This window comes from Portunus trituberculatus, unplaced genomic scaffold (assembly GCF_017591435.1).
Source record: "Portunus trituberculatus isolate SZX2019 unplaced genomic scaffold, ASM1759143v1 PGA_scaffold_452__1_contigs__length_1072529, whole genome shotgun sequence".
In the NCBI taxonomy this organism is placed as follows: Eukaryota; Metazoa; Arthropoda; class Malacostraca; order Decapoda; family Portunidae; genus Portunus; species Portunus trituberculatus.
In genome coordinates this window covers 1,032,637-1,055,493 of record NW_025541620.1, presented here as the reverse complement: position 1 = coordinate 1,055,493, position 22,857 = coordinate 1,032,637, and the positions used below count along the sequence as shown (strand labels likewise).

At 38.4% G+C, this 22,857-nt stretch overlaps 1 protein-coding gene across 5 annotated transcripts in view; it reads left to right on the top strand.

Moving 5' to 3' along the window:
• The first annotated feature begins 7,575 nt into the window (after positions 1–7,575).
• LOC123500624 (meiosis regulator and mRNA stability factor 1-like) overlaps positions 7,576–22,857 on the top strand; it is a 121,345-nt gene continuing 106,063 nt past the window's right edge. For 3 of the 5 annotated variants that reach the window (XM_045249285.1, XM_045249284.1, XM_045249282.1), the window contains exons 1-7: positions 7,577–7,847; positions 9,364–9,557; positions 10,176–10,260; positions 11,186–11,321; positions 18,051–18,188; positions 19,440–19,615; positions 19,853–21,119. In XM_045249285.1, the coding sequence (XP_045105220.1) occupies positions 7,702–7,847; positions 9,364–9,557; positions 10,176–10,260; positions 11,186–11,321; positions 18,051–18,188; positions 19,440–19,615; positions 19,853–21,119 (2,142 nt within the window). In that variant the 5' untranslated portion in view covers positions 7,577–7,701. Of the gene's footprint in view, positions 7,848–9,363; positions 9,558–10,175; positions 10,261–11,185; positions 11,322–18,050; positions 18,189–19,439; positions 19,616–19,852; positions 21,120–22,857 lie in introns of all 5 variants that reach the window. The other 2 variants (XR_006673411.1, XM_045249283.1) reach the window with 2 other exon arrangements.

The window sequence follows — 22,857 nt, the reverse complement described above, 5'->3', positions numbered from 1 at the left end:
GAGACATATAAACAAAATAATTGGAGAAGTATTGAACTTATTGAGGAACATAAGAGTGGCGTCAGATATTTAGATGAAGAAATGATGAAGAAAATAATTACTGCAATGATAAGACCGAGGCTTGAATATGCAACAATACAGTGGGCTCCGAACTTAAAGAAACACATAAGGAAACTAGAGAAAGTACAGAGGGCTGCAACAAAATGGTGCCTGACTTAAGAGATTTGACTTATGAAGACAGACTGAAAAGAATGCAACTTCCGACCCTGGAAAACAGAAGAGAAAGGGGAGACCTGATAGCAATATACAGAGTGATGATTGGCATGGAAAAATGGATAGGGAAGATCTGTGTATGTGGAATGAAAGAATGTCGAGAGGGCATGGGAAAAACTAAAATGGCCACTTATAGGAGAGATGTGAAAAATATAGCTTCCCTCATAGAAGGGTGGAAGCATGGAATAGTTTAGACGTGGAAGTGGTCAACGCAAGGAATATTCATGATTTTAAGAAAAAGCTGGACATTAATAGATATGGAGACTGGACAGCACGAGCATAGCTCTTTTCCCGTATGTTACAATTAGGTAAATACAATTAGGTAAATACACACAGTGAGAAATGAATATGTTAAGGTGAGGAAGGAAGAGGAAAAGAACTTTGAAAAGGACATTGTCGAAAAATGTAAGGAGCAACCAAAATTGTTCTACAGATTCATAAATGGAAAAATTAGGCAAAATGAAACAATAGAAAGGTTAAAAGGAGAGAACAGGATGGTGGAAGACCCAAAAAGTATGGCAGAACTATTAAATAATAAATTCCAGGAGGTCTTTACTAAGGAATCCAAATTTGAAAGGCCACAGGGTAATAGAGAGCCCATCTATATGAAAGAGATTAAAGTAACCAAGCTTGAAATAAAAGTTAATGAAGAAACTGGATGAAGAGAAGGCAATGGGACCGGATGAAGTCTCAGGCAGAATACTGAAAGAATGTAGAGAAGAACTAGCAAGTCCTATATACAACATCATAAAGTGCTCAATAGAAAATGGAACAGTACCAGTATAATGGAAAAGAGCTGAGGTGGTTCCCATATATAAGAGCGGAAGGAAGGAAGAACCTTTAAATTACAGATCGATATCATTAACTAGTGTAATATGCAAGATGTGTGAAAGAATAATAAAGAAACAATGGATCGAGTTCCTTGAAGACAACAAATTAATATCAAATAGCCAATTTGGATTTAGAAAATGACGGTTGTGTGTAACTAATTTATGAGTTTCTATTCTAGAATAGTTGATAGAGTACGAGAGAGAGAGGGATGGGTTGACTGTATTTATTTGGATTTAAAAAAGGCGTTTGACAAAGTGCCACATGAAAGAATACTATGGAAGTTAGAGGAGAAGGGTGGCTTAAATTTAAGGAAGCACATTGAGATGGATAGAAAATTATTTGAGGGTGAGAAAAATAAGGACGGTAGTTAAAGATATGAAGTCCAAGTGGAGAGCAGTAGAAAGCGGAGTGCCACAGGGGTCAGTATTGGCACCAATACTTTTTCTCATTTATATTAACGACATGCCAGAAGGAGTGAACAGCTACACAAATCTGTTTGCAGATGATACGAAACTGTGCAGAGTTATAAAGCAAAAAGAGGATTGTGAAATACTGCAAGAAGACCTAAATAAGATCTGGGAATAGAGTAAAAAGTGGAAAATGGATTTCAATGTGAACAAAAGCCATGTCATGGTAATGGGAAAGAGTGAAAGACGACCCGTGGGAATCTATAAGATGGGAGATGTAATAGAACTGGAGAAAGTAAAAAAGGAAAAGGACTTAGGAGTGACGGTGGAAGAAAACAATCAACTGGTAAGCCATATTCATAGAATTTTTAGAGAAACATATAATTTGCTAAGGAATATTGGAGTAGCATTTCACTACATGGACAAAGAAATTATGAAGAAATTAATAGTAGTATAATAAGACTCAGATTGGAATACGCCGGAGTAATGTGGACCCCTCATAAAAAGAAACACATAAGGAAGTTGGAGAGACTACAAAAAATGGCTACAAAAATGGTTCCAGAATTTGAAGGGATGTCATATGATGAGAGACTAAAGGCTATGGATCTACCAACCCTGGAACAAAGAAGGGAGAGAGGAGATCTGATACAATTTTATAAATTGATCAACGAAATGGACCAAGTGGATAATGAGAAACTGATCCTGAGAGAGGAATATGACATTCAAAGCACAAGATCGCATAGTAAAAAGCTGAGGAAAGAAAGATGTCTGAGAAATGTTAAAACATATAGTTTCCGGCAAAGATGTATTGAGAGGTGTAACAGTTTAAATGAAGAATTAGTGTCTGCAACGAGTGTGCATACTTTAAAGTAAGATTGGATAAGTGTAGATATGGAGACGGGGCCACACGGTAAATACACACACACACACACACCACCAAGACACCATCAATATGTTGCCAAGCAACTCCCAGGGAAAGCACTTCAGCAGGTGTTGGAGCCTGACCTAGAGCATGTGCAGTGGGGTAGGGGGCCATACGGTTCTCCTGTCTCCATGTTAAATAAGATTTGGATACCATATAGATGGAAAAATAGAGGGAAACAAAACTGGGTGGCGTGGCCAAATGTATGACACGAAAACAAACACCATGTTATGATAATCAGTGATTTATTGAAACACCTGTTGGACTGAGGAGATTGACTGAGGATAATATGGATAAGGACTTTTCTGGATTTAGAGACAAAAGAGGCAATATGAGGAGGTTGATAAATATAGAAAGAGAATTAAGGTACATGAAGGAAGTAATGTCAAGTTTAATGGATAAGCAGGACAGATTGATAACAAAACACAGAGCTGAGATTGAGAGTAGTCTAATGTGAGAAGGTCAGTGGAATCAATCAGGGATTAAAGGAGGAGATACAGGAGATAAAGAAACACTTAAATGGGACTACCAACTTTACAAGATAGAAGAGAATGAAGAGACCTAATAACAATGTACAAGATAGTTAATGGCATTGAAAGGATAGATAAGGAAGACATAGTGCTGGTGATTGGAGAAAATAGAAGGACAAGAGGACATGTAAAGAAAATCAAGATGAGGCAGTGTGTGAAGGATATTGGAAAATACAGTTTTCCATATAGAACGGTGGTGAAGTGGAATGCATTGAATAATGAAGTTATTACAGCACATAATGTACTTAACTTTATGGAAAAATTGGATAAATGGAGACATGGAGACAGGACACTGTAAGCCCCACTCGAACCCTGAGCAATACAAGTAGGTAAATACACACTTAATATGTGCTTTCAGTTGGTATTTATCGTAGAAAATAAGTTTTAAGGAGCAATAACAGGGCACAAGGACTAGGAAATAAGGGATAGCAATATGGAAGTCAAAGAAATCAAGAAGATTATGAAATCTTTGGATGTGAGTAAGGCTCAAGGACCAGATGGTGTGTCAAATTAGATACTGGTGGAATATAATGACCAAATGGCAGAGGTATTACATAACACCATAGTATGTTCTTTTAAGGAAGAAAAAGTTACTCTAGATGGTAAAAGTCCAATATTGTATCAATTTTCAAAGGAGGTAATAAGGAATAACCACTGAACTACAGACCAATGTCCCTAACAAGTGGAGTTGCGAAAATAGTAGAAAAAATAGTTAAAGACAGGTGGATGCAACAGATAGAAGTCACGTACATTAACTGGACAACAATTAGGTTTCAGAAGTGGGAGATCTTGTCACAAACTTATTGAGTTTCTACAGTAGAGCAATAGATATAATTCAGGAGAGGGACGGATGGGCAGACTGTGTCTATTTGGATCTAAAAAAGGCTTCTGATAAAGTTCTGCATCAGAGATTGCTATGGAAAGTTAAAAACATAGGTGGTTTATAGGGAAAAGTACTGGATTGGATAACAGACTTCTTAAAAGACAGAGAAATTAGAACAGTGATAGAAGGTCAAGAATCAAAATGGTTATAAGTGGAGTGCCACAGGGAATATTCCTGGCCCCAGTAATGTTCATAGTGTATATTAATGATATGGTAGACGAGGTGGACATTTATACGGTAAGCTTATTTGCAGATGATGCTAAGTTACTGAAATGAGTGGAAAATGATATGGATTGTGACATGCTACAGAAAGACTTGAATAAGATACATAGAGTGGAACAAGAAATGGGAAATGAAATTTAATGTCAAAAGATGCAAAGTGATGGAACTAGGGAAAAGAAAAGAAGACAGATAAGATCTTGCACTATGAGAGGAGTAGAAATTCTGAAAACAAAAATGAAAAGATTACAATAAATGATAATTTATCACCGGAAAAACACACAAACAATATAGTTGGGGAAACATATGAGTTAAGAAAAATGAAATGGCTGTTTACCTACAGAGATAAAGGGATGATGAAAATAACTAATTAATAGAATACAGGCAACCCCCGTTTAACGAAGGTTCACACAACGAAATTTTGCTACAATGAAGGTTTCATTTTACTACCATCTGCTCGTTTAACGAACACCAAACTCGCTTTAACAAAGTTTTATCCAGGTAATTTTTTCCAAATTTGAAAGCTCCAGTGTATCACGCAAGCTGACAGGCTTTTGAATACACCAGGAGCTGCTGGTACTAAGGCCTGCCTCAGGAGAAATCCTGAGACACCTGTAGAATAAAGAACAAGATCAAGATCAAGCCTCTTGTGGACAACACGCGCACCACTCACTCCCCAGTCAAAACATAGCATCAGCAGCAGCTCGTCTTCCCTAGCTCAATTTACCATCAAAACGGCCTGCAATGTGGCCTAGCATTCTGAAGAAGACCAGGAAGTCTCTTACTCTCGAAGTGAAGCTGGATATTATTCACAGACACGAGAGAAGCCAAAAAATTAATAACATTGCTCGCCACCATCTTGACTCCATCTACTGTCTACTATTTTCAAGTCGGCAGACTCTATTAACCCTTTCCTTCTGGCAATCGTATATATACGATTGCATCAATGCGTCCGTAGTGACGGCGATCATACCCGTAATCAAGAATTTTCGCGCCTCAATTTTGAGCTCCAAGCGCGGTTTCTCGAGTCAGATTGGTGAGTGGAAGTGTCTGGCATGTTTCCATATGTATTGTTGTCACTATAGCTCTGGAAATTTAGCGGTAACTAAGCTATTTTCCCTTTCTCCGGGTGACACTTGGCAACCCCAGCGACCCGCCGGGTGGAAAGCACCATGATAAGTGCGAAGAGACATCCTGATAACAACGGCGATCTCAGATCATAACTCACCATGGAGCAGGACAGAACATATGTATTTAGCAGTGCTTCTGAGTTTGAAGACAGTGACAGTGAATATTTAGAAGAAGAAACTGAAGAAAGCGAAGACATTAGTGAGGACTCGGAAAGTGAAAAAAAATATTACCTATCATTCTTTCATGTTAATTTTTTCATTATCTTCGATTTTATAATAAAATGGTAGAAGGTAACTTGTCAGAGAGAGAGAGAGAGATCAACTAACAGGTTGGCACATGAAAGCGTGTGTAATTCACCTCGGTCGTCTGCTGGTCACCCAGCCAGTCTTCCCCATTACGGAGCGAGCTCAAAGCTCATAGACCGATCTTCGAGTAGGACTGAGACCAGAACACACTCCACACACCGAGAAAGCGAGGCCACAACCCCTCGAGTTACATCCCGTACCTATTTACTGCTAGGTGAACAGGGGCCACACATTAAGAGGCTTGCCCATTTGCCTCGCCACGCCAGGACTCGAACCCAGGCCTCTCGATTGTGACTCGAGTGTGCTAACCACTACACTACGCGGTGTGTGCGTGTGCTTGTGTGTTTGTGTGTGTGTGTGTGAGAGAGAGAGAGAGAGAGAGAGAGAGAGAGAGAGAGAGAGAGAGAGAGAGAGAGAGAGAGAGAGAATGTTATTTGCCTCGGTTGCCTGTTGGTCACCCAGCCAGTCTTCCCATTACGCAGCGTGCAGTGTGTGTTTGTATGTGTGAGAGAGAGAGAGAGAGAGAGAGAGAGAGAGAGAGAGAGAGAGAGAGAGAGAGAGAGAGAGAATGTTATTTGCCTGAAACTTGATATGAAAAGGGATGAAATCTCTCTCTCTCTCTCTCTCTCTCTCTCTCTCTCTCTCATTGAAGTGTACAATTTCCTCCAAGATGAGAGAGAGAGAGAGAGAGAGAGAGTGTGTGTGTGTGTGTGCGAGTGTCATCGCCTCCGGCTGTTTCTGGAAGATGGATCACACAGCAGGAGGAGGAGGAATCCTTGATAAGGCATAAACTGAACTTTCAGAGGTCACATCGAGCTACAAAGTACATCGTTGTATTCAGAGTAACAAAGAGAAAATAATTATTAGTATTGAAACAGTTTTCTGACAATTTCTAGGTTTACCATTTTTAGCTGTCATAGCAAATGGGAAAATAGTTTAAGCGCCAGAAGGAAAGGGTTAAGAAGGCTGGTGAGACCGTATCTTCCTTGCAAGCTAAAAGAACCATCCACACTCGTGACTCTACAATGGATAAAATGGAAAGCCTTGTGGAAATGTGGTACACAAGTTTTGTATGTGGTACAATGATGCGCACTTTCTTTACCTTCCACAGGTTGCCGGCTAGTGTCTTTTCCGTTTCACTCCCTTCCTTCATAAAGTTAAGATCATCAACATTATAAGGTTATGTACATACATACATTAGTGTACATTATAATGACTTAAATTAAACTACCTAAATGTTTAACTTCATAATTTTTACTTTCATTAAACCTTTTACTGTACTCTGATGCACTCTCGCTTTGCTTACTCTCAATGGAAGTTCAAATCAGGGGTTAAACTTGTTATAATCGGTTTGCTTAACGAAGTTTTGCTTAACGAAGTCTTTTTTAGGAACGTAACCCCTTCGTTAAGCGGGGGTTGCCTGTACATGATTTGACCTAAACTAGAATACGCTGCACTTATATGGTCGCCACATGAAAAAAAATTATAAGGAAGATGAGAGGATTCAGAGCTGCAACCAAACTGGTTCCAAGTTTGAGAGACCTAACTGGTGAGGACAGATAAAAGAGAGTAAAACTTCCAACATTGAAACAGGAAAGAAAGAGGATACCTAATTGCTATATACAGAGCACAGAAGGGGATGGACCAAGTTGACAAAGAAGGCTTATTGATGTGGGACTGAAAAACTACAAGGGAACATGGTATGAAATTGAAAAAGACTGTGTGTAGAAGAGACATTTAGAAATAGTTTTCTAAACAGAAGCATAGAAATATGGAACAATTTGCATGAAATGGTGGTTCAAGCAAGAAATATTCATGACTTTGAGGCTAAAGTGGACAACTTTAGGTATGGAGGCAGGACAGCATGAGCATTGCTCTTTTCTTGTAAAACACAACTAGTAAATACACACACACTAAAGAAAATGAGTAAATAAATTAATTGCAAAATAAATAATGAAAAATAGAACTGTCATAAATGTTACTATTATTCTAGCAGTTCTACGTCATCAATATGATTGCTATTAAGCTTCATTGTTCATTGTTTTGATGATTTTTGTTTGTAATTTTGTTTGTTTATACGTACCATTCACTGTCAATTTCAGGGAAATGGTTGCAGGAATCCACTCATGATAGAGAGCCAGATTTACCACCAAATTTAGAGAATAGAGAGGTTCTCAGAAATAACATTCCACTGCAAACCATGGGAGAAGTGGCAGCACCTAGACTGTCATGGAGAATGAAGGACTCTCTTGGAGATAATGCATCCATACAGCAGCCTTACTCTGCATTCACAACATATGGGAATTCTCCATCAGTTTCTCTTCCATCAGATGAACAGCCAATTGTGTAAGTCTTGGTAATTGATTGATTTATTTTAACTTGGGATATTTTTAGTATATACAAAATACTCTTATACTCTTGAAACAAATATTTGATCAAACTAATGAATGGTTAGAATTTAATTGATGATGTAGAAAATGTTTTTTTTTTTAATCATGATCTGTAGAGCGATGTACATGAATGTAGATATCTTAATTGTACTGGAATAATGAGTTAAATTTGCATGAATAACATTCAAAATGTCATGAAACAAAGAGTGAGTGATAGATGGGTGGATTGATTTGTCCATAAGGATAATTGTATTACTAGGATAAATTGTAAAAAGACTATTATGCCTGCTTTTTTTTGTTTTAGTTGAATAATATATGAATTTGTCCGCCTAATTATTCCAATGAGTGGGTGGTCTATTGCAGAAGATAGAGTTGGCATCCTCTGCAATGACTCTCTCTCTCTCTCTCTCTCTCTCTCTCTCTCTCTCTCTCTCTCTCTCTCTCTCTCTCTCTCTCTTTCTTTCTTTCTTTCTTTCTTTCTTTCTTTCTTTCTTTCTTTCTTTCTTTCTTTCTTTCTTTCTTTCTTTCTTTCTTTCTTTCTTTCTTTCTTTCTTTCTTTCTTTCTTTCTTTCTTTCTTTCTTTCTTTCTTTCTTTCTTTCTTTCTTTCTTTCTTTCTTTCTTTCTTTCTTTCTTTCTTTCTTTCTTTCTTTCTTTCTTTCTTTCTTTCTTTCTTTCTTTCTTTCTTTCTTTCTTTTCTTTCTTTCTTTCTTTCTTTCTTTCTTTCTTTCTTTCTTTCTTTCTTTCTTTCTTTCTTTCTTTTTCTTTCTTTCTTTCTTTCTTTCTTTCTTTCTTTCTTTCTTTCTTTCTTTCTTTCTTTCTTTCTTTCTTTCTTTCTTTCTTTCTCCTTTCTCCTCCTCCTTCTTTCTTTCTTTCTTTCTTTCTCCTCCTCCTCCTCCTCCTCCTCTTCCTCCTCCTTTCCTCCTCCTCTTCCTCCTCCTTCTTTCTTTCTTTCTTCCTCCTCCTCCTCCTTCCTCCTCCTTCTCTTCCTTCTCCTCCTTTCTTTCTCTTTCTTTCTCCTCTTTCTTTCTCCTCTTTCTCTTTCTTTCTCCTCTTTCTTTCTTTCTTTCTTTCTTTCTTTCTTTCTTTCTTTCTTTCTTTCTTTCTTTCTTTCTTTCTTTCTTTCTTTCTCTCTTTCTCTCTTTCTTTCTTTCTTACTATTGTTTCTAAAATTGCCTTCTTTCTTTCTTTCTTTCTTTCTCATAATTGATTTATAAACTGATGGCTTTAGCTCTGGGACAGTGAGGTATCTGAACTCAACAAGGCATTGATTACTATTGTTGCTAATAAAATTGCCTTGAATTATTGTTATCTAGATAATATAAAGAATTGTACCGTTCATGTTTCGCAGCTGTTCTTTAGTGAATCTTACAGATTCTACTCTGTGCAACTGTATTGCAGCCATTCTGCTTTTTTATTATTTCCCAGAAATAAGTATCTGATAAATAATATAATGATTAATTGAAATATTCAGGCAGAGATCATGGCAAAGCAATAATCACCGGTTGCCTGGGAACCCAAAAGTTGGTGGCACAAATGGGAGCTTCTCAGGAATGAGCAGAGACTACAGCTTGCATAACAGAGAGGGCATTGAAGAGAGTTCTGCTAGTAATCAGCCTCTATATATGGACAGAATGCAAGATAGTTTTTGTAAAGGCCGCTATCAAAGTAAGTATTTCATGTAAAGTTTGAGTAATGTTTGCATTGTATATACTGAATATTATAACTAATTGAGGTACCAGATAATTTTTTGTTGCATAAAACACAACAACTAATGCTATATGATGTGTGGAAGAGTTGGTTGAATTTACAAGAAAGATCCTAGTTGTGCAAGCAGCTAAAACCTTTGTATTTTCAAGGAACAAAAATATTGTTAGTGATCAATAAATCCTTTATGAAATTGATAATTGGGAAGTAACTCCTTTCTGAAATGTTCAAAGAATGTATTGTGTATCTGTCTGACATGTAGATATTTAAATGTTTATATTTATGTTTTTATAGACGTATAAGAGGATTTAGGTCTGGTTGAAAGTGAAACAGTGAAAGTAACTGATTGTAGAATGGTTGAATGGTTAAAGGTTACTGGTACATTTAGTTAGCTTGGATATTTGAAAATATAAAAAAAAGTTTGTAAGAAGAACACATGAATAAAGTTGAATTGAAAGATACATGCTCTAGATAAGCTAACAAGATTAGTGGGCATGTATTGTATGTGTAAGAGATTTATGGTGTTGATTGATTGATTTGTAAATTGATGAATAAAAGCGTGTATTTCTTTTGGAACAGAACAAAGTTTCAGGATGAGTTCACCTCCAGCATTTTCCTTTTACCCTCGCAACTCTGATTCATATCTCTTCAACAACATGTCCAGGTAAAGGTTTGGATGTTGTTTTGTTTTATATTAATGTATGTTAAGATTTACAAAATAAAGTTTACACACTATAGTTTTTTCATGTACAGGTAAATTGAAATATATTTTTTTAAGCCATTCTATTTTCATAGTTTAAAAGTACATAATAATTTGTGCTCTGAGCAGTATATGATAAGCAGTTTATGCTAAGCATTGGCTGGACTGAATTATAATATTTACTGTGTACATACTTGCTTGCAGTGAAACAACTGAAGCTCCTAAGATTGTAGCATGGTATTGAACAAAAATTATATGAGTTTGTTGTTATTATTTTATGTATTTATTTATTTTTTCATGTAGGAGGACAACAAGCCAAGGGCAACAAAAAGTTACTAAAGAAAGGAACACCAAGGTGTTGGTTCTGAAATAGCACCAAAAGAGGATAGATGTCAGATAACCATTATTATTATTATTATTATTATTATTATTATTATTATTATTATTATTATTGTTGGTATTGTTTATTATTATTATTATTATTATTATTATTATTATTATTATTATTATTATTATTATTATTGTTATTATGGTTATTATTGTTTTGTGTAGGAAAATTGTGACCAATTTGTAGTTTGATGGTAAAGAATACATTGGTTGAAAAATTAAAACTTGACTAATTTTGCAGTAGTGAAAAGGGAGAACAGGGTAGGGTGTTGGAGTATATGAGAGAAGTGGTTTAGAGGTGAATGACATTGTTATAGAATGCAGAGTGAGTGCAAGGATAGGAGTAAATGGAAACAAATAGGTTGCAGCTTTCATTCTGAATATGTTCTTAGGAACAGGCATTAGATAATTATAGATCAGTTTCCTCATAGGTATTATTGCTTTTGCTTAAGGATAAAAGCCATAACTTTACTAAAAGTATTTTTTATTTGCTAATTTTCAGAGGGAGAAGTCCTTCCCCACAAGCAGGTGGAAGAATAAGTCCTCTTAAGAATACATGGAATGTTCCTGTAACCATAGATATGCAAAAACATCTCTGTTCTGGTGTCCAGGAAATCTCTGTAGGAGCTCCAGGATCAGTAAGTTTGATATATATTATATAGTCAGTATTTTTGTTGCAGCTCCTAGAAGTCTTATAGTTTTATGCAATTTTACCAACAGTTCTAAGATGCATATATCTCACCATAGATATACAGTAGATTATATTTTTATTGTCACTTACCTTGATGACAATTTTTGGAGTTGTCATTATTGATTTTTTTCCTCTGAAATTGATATATTTTTTGTAATTGTTGGTAATATTGGGTTGTTTGTGGAAGTTATATCTGATCAACTAGCTTATTTGCATAGCTGGTAGATTTATAGAAGTTAAGTATTCTCTATCCAAATTCTTGGGATTAGATGTATTGTACATTATTTTTCAATTCTTATTTATGCATAATAAGATTTCTTAGGTATGGGATATGAGATATTACTTGAATCTTGTTGAAAAAGTTATTTTATTTGTTGACATATTCCTAAGAATTTCATATTTTTTTGTTTAAGATTAATCTTTCCTTTCTTGTGTAAGTTTGCCTACATTCAATGTGTTCTAAGAAGGATGAATGCACTAATCCTTCAGACTAATAACTCCCAATTAGTAGTGTTGATTTCCTGTCTTTCTAAAATTTGGAGTCCATTCATTATAAGAAGATTATCTATCTGCTCCCACAACTGTGTACCATCAAGTAGAAAGTCACTGATATCAGTTGACATGGTATATGTGTATATTACTGGCAGCTTAACCATGCTCTTTAATGATGTATGCCTTGGTTTTGAATTGATCATTATATTGTTGAAAATTTAAAAAGTATACGAGACTTACCGTAGGTCAGTTGAAGTATGCTTGTAATTTTACGAAGGTTGTCTCTGCTGACAGGGGAGCGTTCACATGAGATATATGCGGGAGCCCAACCAAACACCAGACTTCAAAGACTACGAACACCACATGAAAAAATAAAATTGAGTGAAGAGATTATGGCATAAATCCCCAGAACATAAATCTCTTGAAAAACTAGGGCAGGGAGAGGAGGGCATGTGAACGCTCCCCTGTCAGCAGAGATGACCTTCGTAAAATTACAAGCATACTTCAACTGACCTACGGTAAGTCTCGTATACTTTGTAAATTTTACGTCAGCTGTCGTCTCCGCTGACATGGGACGCTCACATGAGGTTTTAAAGCCATGTGGGTTTCGTAGTAAATTGCAAACTATGATGCCAAAAATGGAAAATAAGGAGCGCCATTTAAGGGACTTGATAGCAAATTTAATAATTGTGAAGGCCACAGAACATTTGAGATGGGTAAATTTTACAGCCATAACCCCAAAATGAACCCGGCATAAGTACAGCATAGTCATCTATCCAAAACAAAAGAACAACACTACAATTTCATTTAACCAAATGAAAATCGAAGAATATACACATGATGACTCAAAGAGTTCAAACATAAAGAATTCAATGGTACAATTGCATGTAATATTCTCTTTAGCGGTATCTTTATCTACCCAAACTCACCAATAATACAAATTCATTTGATAACTAACAAATTTGAAAATTTGAAAACCCAAAACTTTAACCATAACCAATCTTATTAATCTACGTGCAAAACTGCATCCTGAAAAGGATCAGAAATGCCTACAATACCCTTGTCATAAAATCTAGCAAAGGTTGATTCCCGAGACCATCCCGCTTTTGCCATGATAGTACCGATGGGGACAGCTAGAGCCTTGGCCTTTGAAGCCGCTGCCGATCTGACACTTCCTGCAGTAAACACATTGGTATTAATCCCAGCCAAATGAAGAACAGTCTTAACCCATCTGGAAATGGTATCTTTAGACACAGGTTTATAAGGTTTGACAAAACTAATGAGAAGTCTATTTTCTGCATTTGGAAAACATCTAAGATTATTAGTCCTGGCAATGTACTCTCTCAGAGTCTTACAAACACAAAGTCTTGCATCCTTGTCAAAAGCAACAAAGGTGACAAACTGAGTGTTAAAATTTGGCCTACATTGTTTAATGTTGTCCCCTAACGGAATTGTAATGGAACAGTCTTCAATGTTGATGCCTGGAAGCATGAGTAAGTGCAACGTTTGGATGCGTGCAGCCTGCGTGAGTGCCATCAGCATAACTAGTTTAAGCGTAATTTCTTTTAAACTAAGTGTGTTCAATGGGTATAAGGATCTCAAAAAATTTATAACAGGCTGGACATCCCACGTCTTGTGTACCGTGGTTTAGGGGGTCGCAGGTTAAAAACACCTTTCAGAAATCTGATGACGAGGGGATGGCTGCCCGCAGATACACCATCTACCATAATACCCAAGGCGGAAAGGGCACCCCTCGAGGTGTTAATGGAGCTATAACCTACACCCTGTTGAAAGACACCGTTAAAAGTTTATGATGTCATTCACATTTGGATTAAAGGGATTGATGTCCCCTCTACCACAAAAGCTTGCCCATCGCTTGAGATGTGACTGGTACTGTTTTCCTGTACCTGGCTTCCAAGACGCCATGATGATGTCCACACCTTCCTTCTGTATGCCTCGCACTCTGAGGGAGTTCCGGAAAGAAGGCACGCCATCAACCGAGTGTGTGTCAAGATAGGGTGTGTTTCTGCTGAGCAGGGATGCATCAAAATGTTCTTTGATTTCCTGAGCAGTCTGGGGTGATCTATCAGCATATGGAGCAGCCTGCCCATCCAAGGCTGTGATCTTCAGAGTGGGACCACTATCCATCCCTTGACCTGCTCTGCCCCCATCTTCTGCAAACACCTAGGGATCAAGGAAAAAGGAGGAAAAAGATAAAGAAGAGTAAAATTTGTCCAGTTAAGAGAGAAAGCATCAAAATACGTTGCCTCAGGGTCAGGTTTCCATGAGCAAAAAATAGGTATCTGTTTGTTAAGCCTAGATGCAAACAGGTCAATAGAGGATGTACCAAAAGTGGAACAGAGAGAACTAAAAACATTGACATCCAATTTCCACTCATGCCAAGACTTGAAAGTGCGAGAAGCTTCATCTGCCTCATAGTTAGCTTTCCCCGGAATGTGTGAACATGTGATCCATACTTCATTATCAACGCACCAGTCCCAAATGAGTATAGAAAGATCATTGCAGGGCAGAGGTTTGGTACCTCCCATTTCATTCACATAAGTAACAGCTGTAGAATTGTCACAAAATATTTTAATGTGTTTTCCCTTAACTTCCTGCCGAAATGCCTGCAGAGTAAATAAAATTGCTTTAAGTTCAAGAGCATTGATGTGTAATGAAGTTTCCTCCAAAGACCAACTACCACCTGTAGAAACCTGGTTAAGGCTGCCACCCCAACCACTATTGGAAGCATCTGTGAACAATTCAAGTTCTGCAGCCGGCCTGAAAATAACCCTATCCTGTACTGCTGCATTTTTGCACCACCAGAGTAATTCTTGTTTTATCTCCTCAGAAATAGGCATCATAACATCAAAATTCCCATGAGAGTGATGTAAAGCATGAATCTTGGCCCTTTCAAGAACTCTATAATGGAGTTTTCCCAGAACGACCGCAGAGGTGGCAGCAACCAAAATACCTATCACCCGTGCAACCTGTCTAATCTGGGCAACCGACTTGTGCATAAGATCCTCACAAGCAAGACGAATTGTAGAAACTCTTCTTTCTGGCAAAGAAATTTCATAGTGTCAGTGTTGATAATGTTGCCTAAGTATTCAATAGACTTAGTAGGAGTAAGAATGGACTTTTCCTCATTGATACAAAAACCCAGTCTCCTGAAAAGGGAAACAGTGTCCTGCACACAAGCGAGGCAACCTGCTTGTGAGCTGTTGCAGATAAGTGAATCATCTATGTAACTGGTGATAGTATAACCTTTGTTCCTCAAATGTGAAAAAACTGGCTTCATAAGTTTTTTGAAAATTCTAGGGCCTGGTGACACCCCATTAGGCAAACAATTGAATTGGTAAATAACCCCTTGCCATGTGAAACAGAAAAATCTTTGCTGTTCCTCCGCTATCTTGACTGAGTAATAGACATGTTTTAAATCCACTGACGCCAAGAAGTCACCTGCATGAATGAGCTTGATCGCAAGTTCAAAATCCTCCATTTTAAAGTGGATATATGGAATGTGTAAATTAAGTTTCTCTAAATTCAAAACTATCCTATATCCACCATTCTTTTTCTTCCTTAGAAAAATAGGAGAAATAATTTGTCCATATTGCCACTCAGTGACAGAAATTACCTTAAGAAGTAATTTTTGAATTTCAGTAGAGATAACATCCTGTTCTAAAGAATTAAACCTGTATTCAACCTTCTGAAAAATAAGTGTTTGACATTCTCCACATTAATATCCAAATGGCGGTGTTGAACAAAATCTAATATACAAGGATCCGAAGTAATTTCCTTCCATTTATGGACAAAGTGGTGAAGTCTACCATCCACAAAACAGTCACTTGCCTGATTCAGTGCCGGGGCTTGGAGTAGCCCTGGCCCCTGGCGTTTTTTGGGTCTGGGTAGCGTGGAGCCTGGGACGATCTCTGACCAGACTTGAAGGCCGACCTCTTAAACCCGTAGGGCTGGAACCTAGATGAGAAACCTCTAGTTCTGCCAGGAAGACGCCACGGAAAACCTGCCTCTTGGCTGTGATGGTGGACCGTAACTTTGCCGATTCTTCAATCTGTTTTACACTTTTGGAGATATCATCACCAAACAAAATCTGGACATGGGAACTTTTTCTGTGCAGAGGTGAGAAAACTTGTGATTCAATTCACGCTTCATCACAAACCTCCTATTGAGGTTGTTCCTAACATTGGCATGACCTAACAAGGCCAGTGCACCATTTAACAGGTTTGTTTCCTGCGCCACCACATGGTGCTGCTCATCACGGGTCACTTTGTCTAATTTTACTAAAGATTTGGTAATTATAGAAGCAGCCCTCAAAATGTCCTTGTTTACCTCCCTCAGCCGAAAATCCACTCTCCTAGCCTCCGGCCTCAGTGCCTCTAACACTTGAGGGTTGCAGTCCACTGCAGAGAGGGCAGGGCAGTTAGCAGGCCTCAAAACACAGTCATCCTCACATAAGGCTTTATAGTTGTCCTCTCGAATGCCCTTATCAAACATAAAACTTATCATATCAGCCACCTTACCTTCCACTTCGGCCGAAAACACGTCCGTCGGCCCAAATACAGGCAACCCCCGTTTAACGAAGGTTCACACAATGAAATTTCGCTACAACGAAGGTTTCATTTTACTACCATCTGCTCGTTTAACGAACACCAAACTCGCTTTAATGAAGTTTTACCCAGGTAATTTTTTTTCCAAATTTGGAAGCCCCACCATATCACGCAAGCTGACAGGCTTTTGAATACACCAGGAGCTGCTGGTACTAAGGCCTGCCTCAGGAAAAATCCTGGGACACCAATAGAATAAAGATCAAGATCAAGATCAAGCCTCTCGTGGACAACATGCGCAACACTCACTCCCCAGTCAAAACATAACAGCCTCAGCAGCAGCTTGTCTTCCCTAGCTCAACTTACCACCAAAACGCCCTGCAATTGGCCTAGTGTTCGTAAGAAGACCAGGAAGTCTCTTACTCCAAATGAAGCTAGATATTATTCACAGACATGAGAGAGGCCAGAAAACTATAGCAGTGCTGGCCACTATCTTGACTCCATATTATACTGTTTCTATTTTCAAGTCAGCAGACTCTATTAAGGAGGCTGGTGAGACTGTATCTTCCTTGCAAGCTAAAAGAACCACCTGAACTCTTGACTCTACAATGGATAAAATGGAAAGCCTTGTGGAAATGTGGTACATAAGTTTTGTATGCAGTACAATGATGCACACTTTGTTTACATTCCACAGGTTGCCGGTTAGTGTCTTTCCTGTTTCACTCTTCCTCCCTTCATAAAGTTAAGATCATCAACATTATAAAGTTACATACATACATACATTAGTGTACATTATAATGACTTAAATTAAACTACCTAAATGTTTTTCATAATTCTTACTTTCATTAAACCTTTTACTGTACTATGATGCACTCTCGCTTTGCTTACTCTCAATGGAAGTTCAAATCAGGGGTTAAACTTGTTATAATCGGTTCGCTTAACGAAGTTTCGCTTAACGAAGTGTTTTTTAGGAACGTAACCCCTTCGTTAAACGGGGGTTGCCTGTACTTGAACGCCCTGAAGAAGGGGACTCACAGTAGTGGAGGGCTCACCAAGGGAATCATCATCACTGCTGTCTGCAGGGAACCCCGAGAAGGAAGGAGGGGATGGTGAGCAAGCCTGCCCATGAGAAGGCTCAGCACCCTCATTAATCCTGGTGGAGCTGGCAGTGGAGAAGGCCCCCGCATTCACAGTATTAGGTGAAATCGGGGGAAGGCTCCCACGGTCCCTCTTGAGACGGTCAATTTCAGACCTCATCTCAGCCAAGGCGTCTAAAACAGCATTCCATTGCCCGGGTGGGGGGGCCGAAGGGAGAGTTGAAGCCGGCGGGGGGCAGGGGGCAGAGGCAAACGCGTGGGAACCGTGAACCACCCTTAAACAGGTAAAGGATAGTAGGCACTGTACCTGCGTAACAAGTAACGTGGCCTGCTGAAAGAAAAAGCACCAAATGGACCAGCGGGTCCACAGCACGTCCGTCCGGTGTGGTCAAGCGTGCGCAACTAGTGTTTGGTTGGGCTCCCGCATATATCTCATGTGAGCGCCCCATGTCAGCGGAGACAACGGCTGACGTAAAATTATCAATTTGAATTTGTAAGATACTAAAAAATGTTTGTACATAGGTATTTGTTTTTCAGGGGACAAATCAAGAGAGTGCTGATCCACTGCCAGTGGATCTGCAGGTAGCTAATTTGGACCAGAACATTGATGCTAGAGAAATGAAACGCATTCTGTTCACAGTGTTCAGGGATCATGTAATGGTAAGTAAACTGAAGAACAATGTATGTACTTATAAATGTTGATTTGCCTTTTTTTTTTTTTTATAACTCCCTTCCTTGCCACAAGACTTTTGTGGTGTGAGTGTACCACGTGTGGAAGCGACCTCATGGTACCGAACATTACAGCTGTGGTATGTGTGTACCACACTAATACAATGATGTATTTCACTAAGCCCTGAGTGCAGATTTTACCTTTTTCAGGCCCCATGTAGTGGCAACTTCCTACCCAAACAAAAGAAATGCTTGAGGTGTTTTTAGCAACCCCCACATCACAATACCACCCCTCTATTAGCTAATCAATATTAGGGTTTGTATTTCATGCAGAAAGTAATTCAGTCATTATTCTTTTGTTTGAAAGTAGAAATATTATTTCCATAGTCCATGCAAGAACATCAGTGTTCTATTGTCTACCTAGAAGGTACATTTAACTTCAAGGTAGAGATAATGGCATCTGCTTCCTCATGTAGCAGTGATGATGATTATCATAAGTATGAGATAGACAGTGAGGATATACAGGAAGACACTGCAGTTGAGTATGATTTGGATTATGATCCTGGAAAAGAGATAGAAGACCGTGTAACTGACAGTGTTACTAGTGCAGAAACACTTTTGGCATGTGATGGGGAGCAGTTTGGTGATGAGTCTGCCTCAGGGCCACTGGCACCATGTTTCACTTTCTTATCTGACCCATTTGCTGATAAATGACTGGATGTGCTTCCTTCCTTGAAACATGAATTTACTAATGTGCATCCCAGGATTATTGCTAATAGCATAGCACATCATTATTCATAGGGTAAGAAAAACTGGCATTATTCTGCTTATACTATAATTTTCAAGTATGATAGTTCTAGATATTTCATTATATTTGTATGCAAAGCACATATTATGAAAAATTTTACGTTTTATTTCATTAGTAAAGTAACTGATTTGTGTATTTCTCTCGATATATAAATATATTTCAAATTAGTGAATATCATTGAGTTAAGAATAAGCAATAGGTAAAACATTGTGGAGGAGGTATATGGATGCACGGGTAAGATATTGCGGTATGGGGAACGCTTTGTTTACATTAGCGGGTGGCTGCGGTAAGAAAGGGGTTAAATTGTGTGCTTCTTGGAATTTCTGAAAAGAGTGGCCTTTGCAGAAGCTTTCTTTAACTACTGTTTATACTTTTCTCATTCTCATGCAGTACATACTGCAGTCTCTCCACTGTCCTACGTTAAATTCTTGCAGGTACTGCACATATCAGTGTTTGTACAGTCAGATGGAAATTTGGTAGCATCTGTGCGTGTGCCATCACAGCAAGATGCTCAGTATGCTATATCACAACTTCATCGAAAGAAGATTGGAGCTAAAAGAATTATAATATCTTATGTCAATGATAATCAGCCTTCACCTGAAATTAAAAGGTATGGTCAGAATTGCTTGTTGTTTCATGGGAAAAATAACTTTGAAAGATAGATCACTTGAAAATATATATGTAATTTATTTTTGAAAGAAATGAGTACAAAATGTGTTATATACATTCAGAATTATAATGTTATGAATCTCAATATGTAATTTATTTTTGAAAGAAATGAGTACAAAATGTGTTATATACATTCAGAATTATAATGTTATGAATCTCAAATACAAATTTCTTTCAGATCTAAGGTTATCATGCTACTTCAAGAAGTTCCTGGGAAAAAACTCCCTTTATTCAAGTTTCGGGAATTGTTTGAAAGACGCTTCAATGAAACCATAGGAGTGTCAGAAATGTACAATATGAGGGATATTGTTACAGTCTCTGATAGTTTCACTGGAAGAATGGTAATGCTTCATCCTGAATATCGTCATCTTCAGTCTCCAGACTTGCCAGAGGTTATAGAGGAAACAGAAGGCAGCTGCTCTAGATATTGTAAATTACACAGCTCTGAACCAGATGAGTCTATTGGATGGGCTGAGCGAGACCATAACACAAGCTTGCCTAATGTTGGCTTAACATTGCGGGATCTTGGTGCTGCCATTCATGCTTTGTTGCAGTCTCACTCAGGCTTCCTGCCTCTTGCTAGTCTTGTTGAGTGTTATCAGGCAGAGCTTGGTCCCTTAGAAGAATGTGAAGGTGGTGTACCCCTTGAGCACTTGATTTCTTGCTTGTCTGGCATATCCATAGTGATCACTGCTGCAGGATTCAAGTATATTAAATGGGCTGAAAATAAAATCTTGGATGAGGCAGATGAACTAGCACGAAGTGTAAGTCCTCCTCTTGTTGAGCAATTGGCACTCTTTTCACGTGAACTGGTGGATCTATTTAAGACTTTTCCACATTGTCGTCTTCCATTTTCTAGATTTATACCAGCATACCACCACCATTTTGGTCGGCAATGTAGAGTTGCTGATTATGGATTCACTAAACTTGCTGATTTATTTGATGCCCTACCCCATATCATTCAAATACTTGGAGAGGGAAACAAACGCATTTTGACACTAGCCCACAAAGCACAAATTAAGCGGTTTTCTTCCGATCTGCTGAGAGTTTTGAAGGGACAGCCAACCAAGTCAATCACGCTTGAAACTTTTTCTTCAGCTTATGAAAAGGTTATTAATCGCCAGTGGAATGTTGTTGATTATGGAGTTTTTGATATTGAAGACCTTTTGACAGAAGTTGGTGAGACTACTGTGATAGTTACTAGGTCAGGTGCAGAGATAACAGTTGCAATACCTAAAAGAGAGCAGACATCTGAGGAAATAGAAAGAACAAGATTGTTTGCTGCAGAAGTGGTAGAGCTCCTGCGTCACTCGCCACAGTGTAAGATGCAGTTCAATAGATTTATTCCTGCATATCATCACCACTTTGGAAGGCAGTGCAGGGTGGCAGACTATGGCTTCAGCAAACTCATCGAACTCTTTGAAGCAATACCAGACATTGTACAAGTAAGTGAGTTTCTTCAGAATTGGATTGAAAGTGTGTGTAAATGTGTGTGTATATGCACGTGTGAAATACATGTTGGATTCTCATCCTGTGCAACACTTTGGTTCCTAAACCTTTCATGAATGGTAAATTTCATGTTGGGTGAATTCTCCTAGATCCAAACATGAGATTGTTTTGGATATTGAACTCAATGTACTCAATGTAGGTTTATATAGTGCTTGTATTCAGTGGGTCTGCTTCAGTGATCCTTATTCATAACTGATTTAGCTCATCTTATTGAATTGAGCTACTTAGTATAACTAGTAGCTTGGACAGGAAACCAACTCGGAATTGAAAAAAAAATCAATGGGAATGGGTTCCTGCTCAGTTGATTTTTGAACTTGTGAAACTGCTTTTTTTCCTTTTTTTTTTACCCATTAAGTGTTGCGTTAGTTAACACACAGGGTATCGCCAGAGGTTACAAAATTTTTTTTTTCCTTTTTCCAAACAACCCAAAATCAGCTAAGAAACACAATAAAACATTTAAAGGGATCAGTACACCATTTTTAAGTCTGCGCTAGCTGCCAAACCGGGAATTCCTCACCCGCTCTGTTGCTGCTTTTTTTTTTTTTTATACTATGTGGGGTTTTCATGGGAATTTATGGTCTAAAGGGGATACTTTTTGGGATACCTCCTATCTCAAAGCCCACCCACTTGGAAACCGTTGCCCCAAGTGAGGAAGCCCAACCTACACTTGGACCATGTACAGGATTTGAACCCATGTGCTTGGACCCCAAAGCACACATGGTTCCACTGTACTTCTGCTCCCTTTGCTTCTGACGTGCTTCATATGTTGTCTTTCAACATATTTCACATGCAATCATAAGTTTATTTCAAAACTATATGCTTAAACTGAATGAACTCATTTTCAAAACAAATTTATACATATGACATAAATTCAATCTTTGGCAATCTCATGAGTGCCACTGTGAACATGTCTGCACTTGCTACCATTATTTCTACACTAGTTTTTTTTTCCTTTTAATTTTTCTATTTACATATTTCAAGTTGTGTAGTGTTCACAGTTCTTTGAATTGTACTAGCGTGTGGTACTCTTCAAAATTGGCATTCACGCAGACACAGAAAGCGTCTACTCACCACGACTATTAGGACAGCTCTAGTGGCAGGAGGGTACCTTTTAGGGAAACATGCCTGACACTCCCAATAAACTAACTACTGCCTGTAAAAAGCCAGAAATTAGTGTAAAATCCGAATATTTGTAAAATGTTGTGACGTGAGAAACCTCTAGGCGTACCCAATGCTAGCTTGTCATTTGATGTGATTAACACTTATTGTGTTAAATGGTTTTCAAGAAGTAGCAATAGTGGAGAATCCTGGTGAAGTTTATGGCAACTCCTAAATGGCCACTTTAGATTGACATGACTTAAAATGATCAAATTTACACACACACACACACACACACACACACACACACACACACACACACACACACACACACACACACACACACACGACACACGACACACGCCTGGTAGCTCAGTGGTTAGAGCGCTGGCTTCACAAGCCAGAGGACCGGGGTTCAATTCCCCGGCCGGGTGGAGATATTTGGGTGTGTCTCCTTTCACATGTAGCCCCTGTTCACCTAGCAGGGAGTAGGTACGGGATGTAAATCGAGGAGTTGTGACCTTGTTGTCCTGGTGTGTGTTGTGTGCCTAGTCTCAGGCCTATCTGAAGATTGGA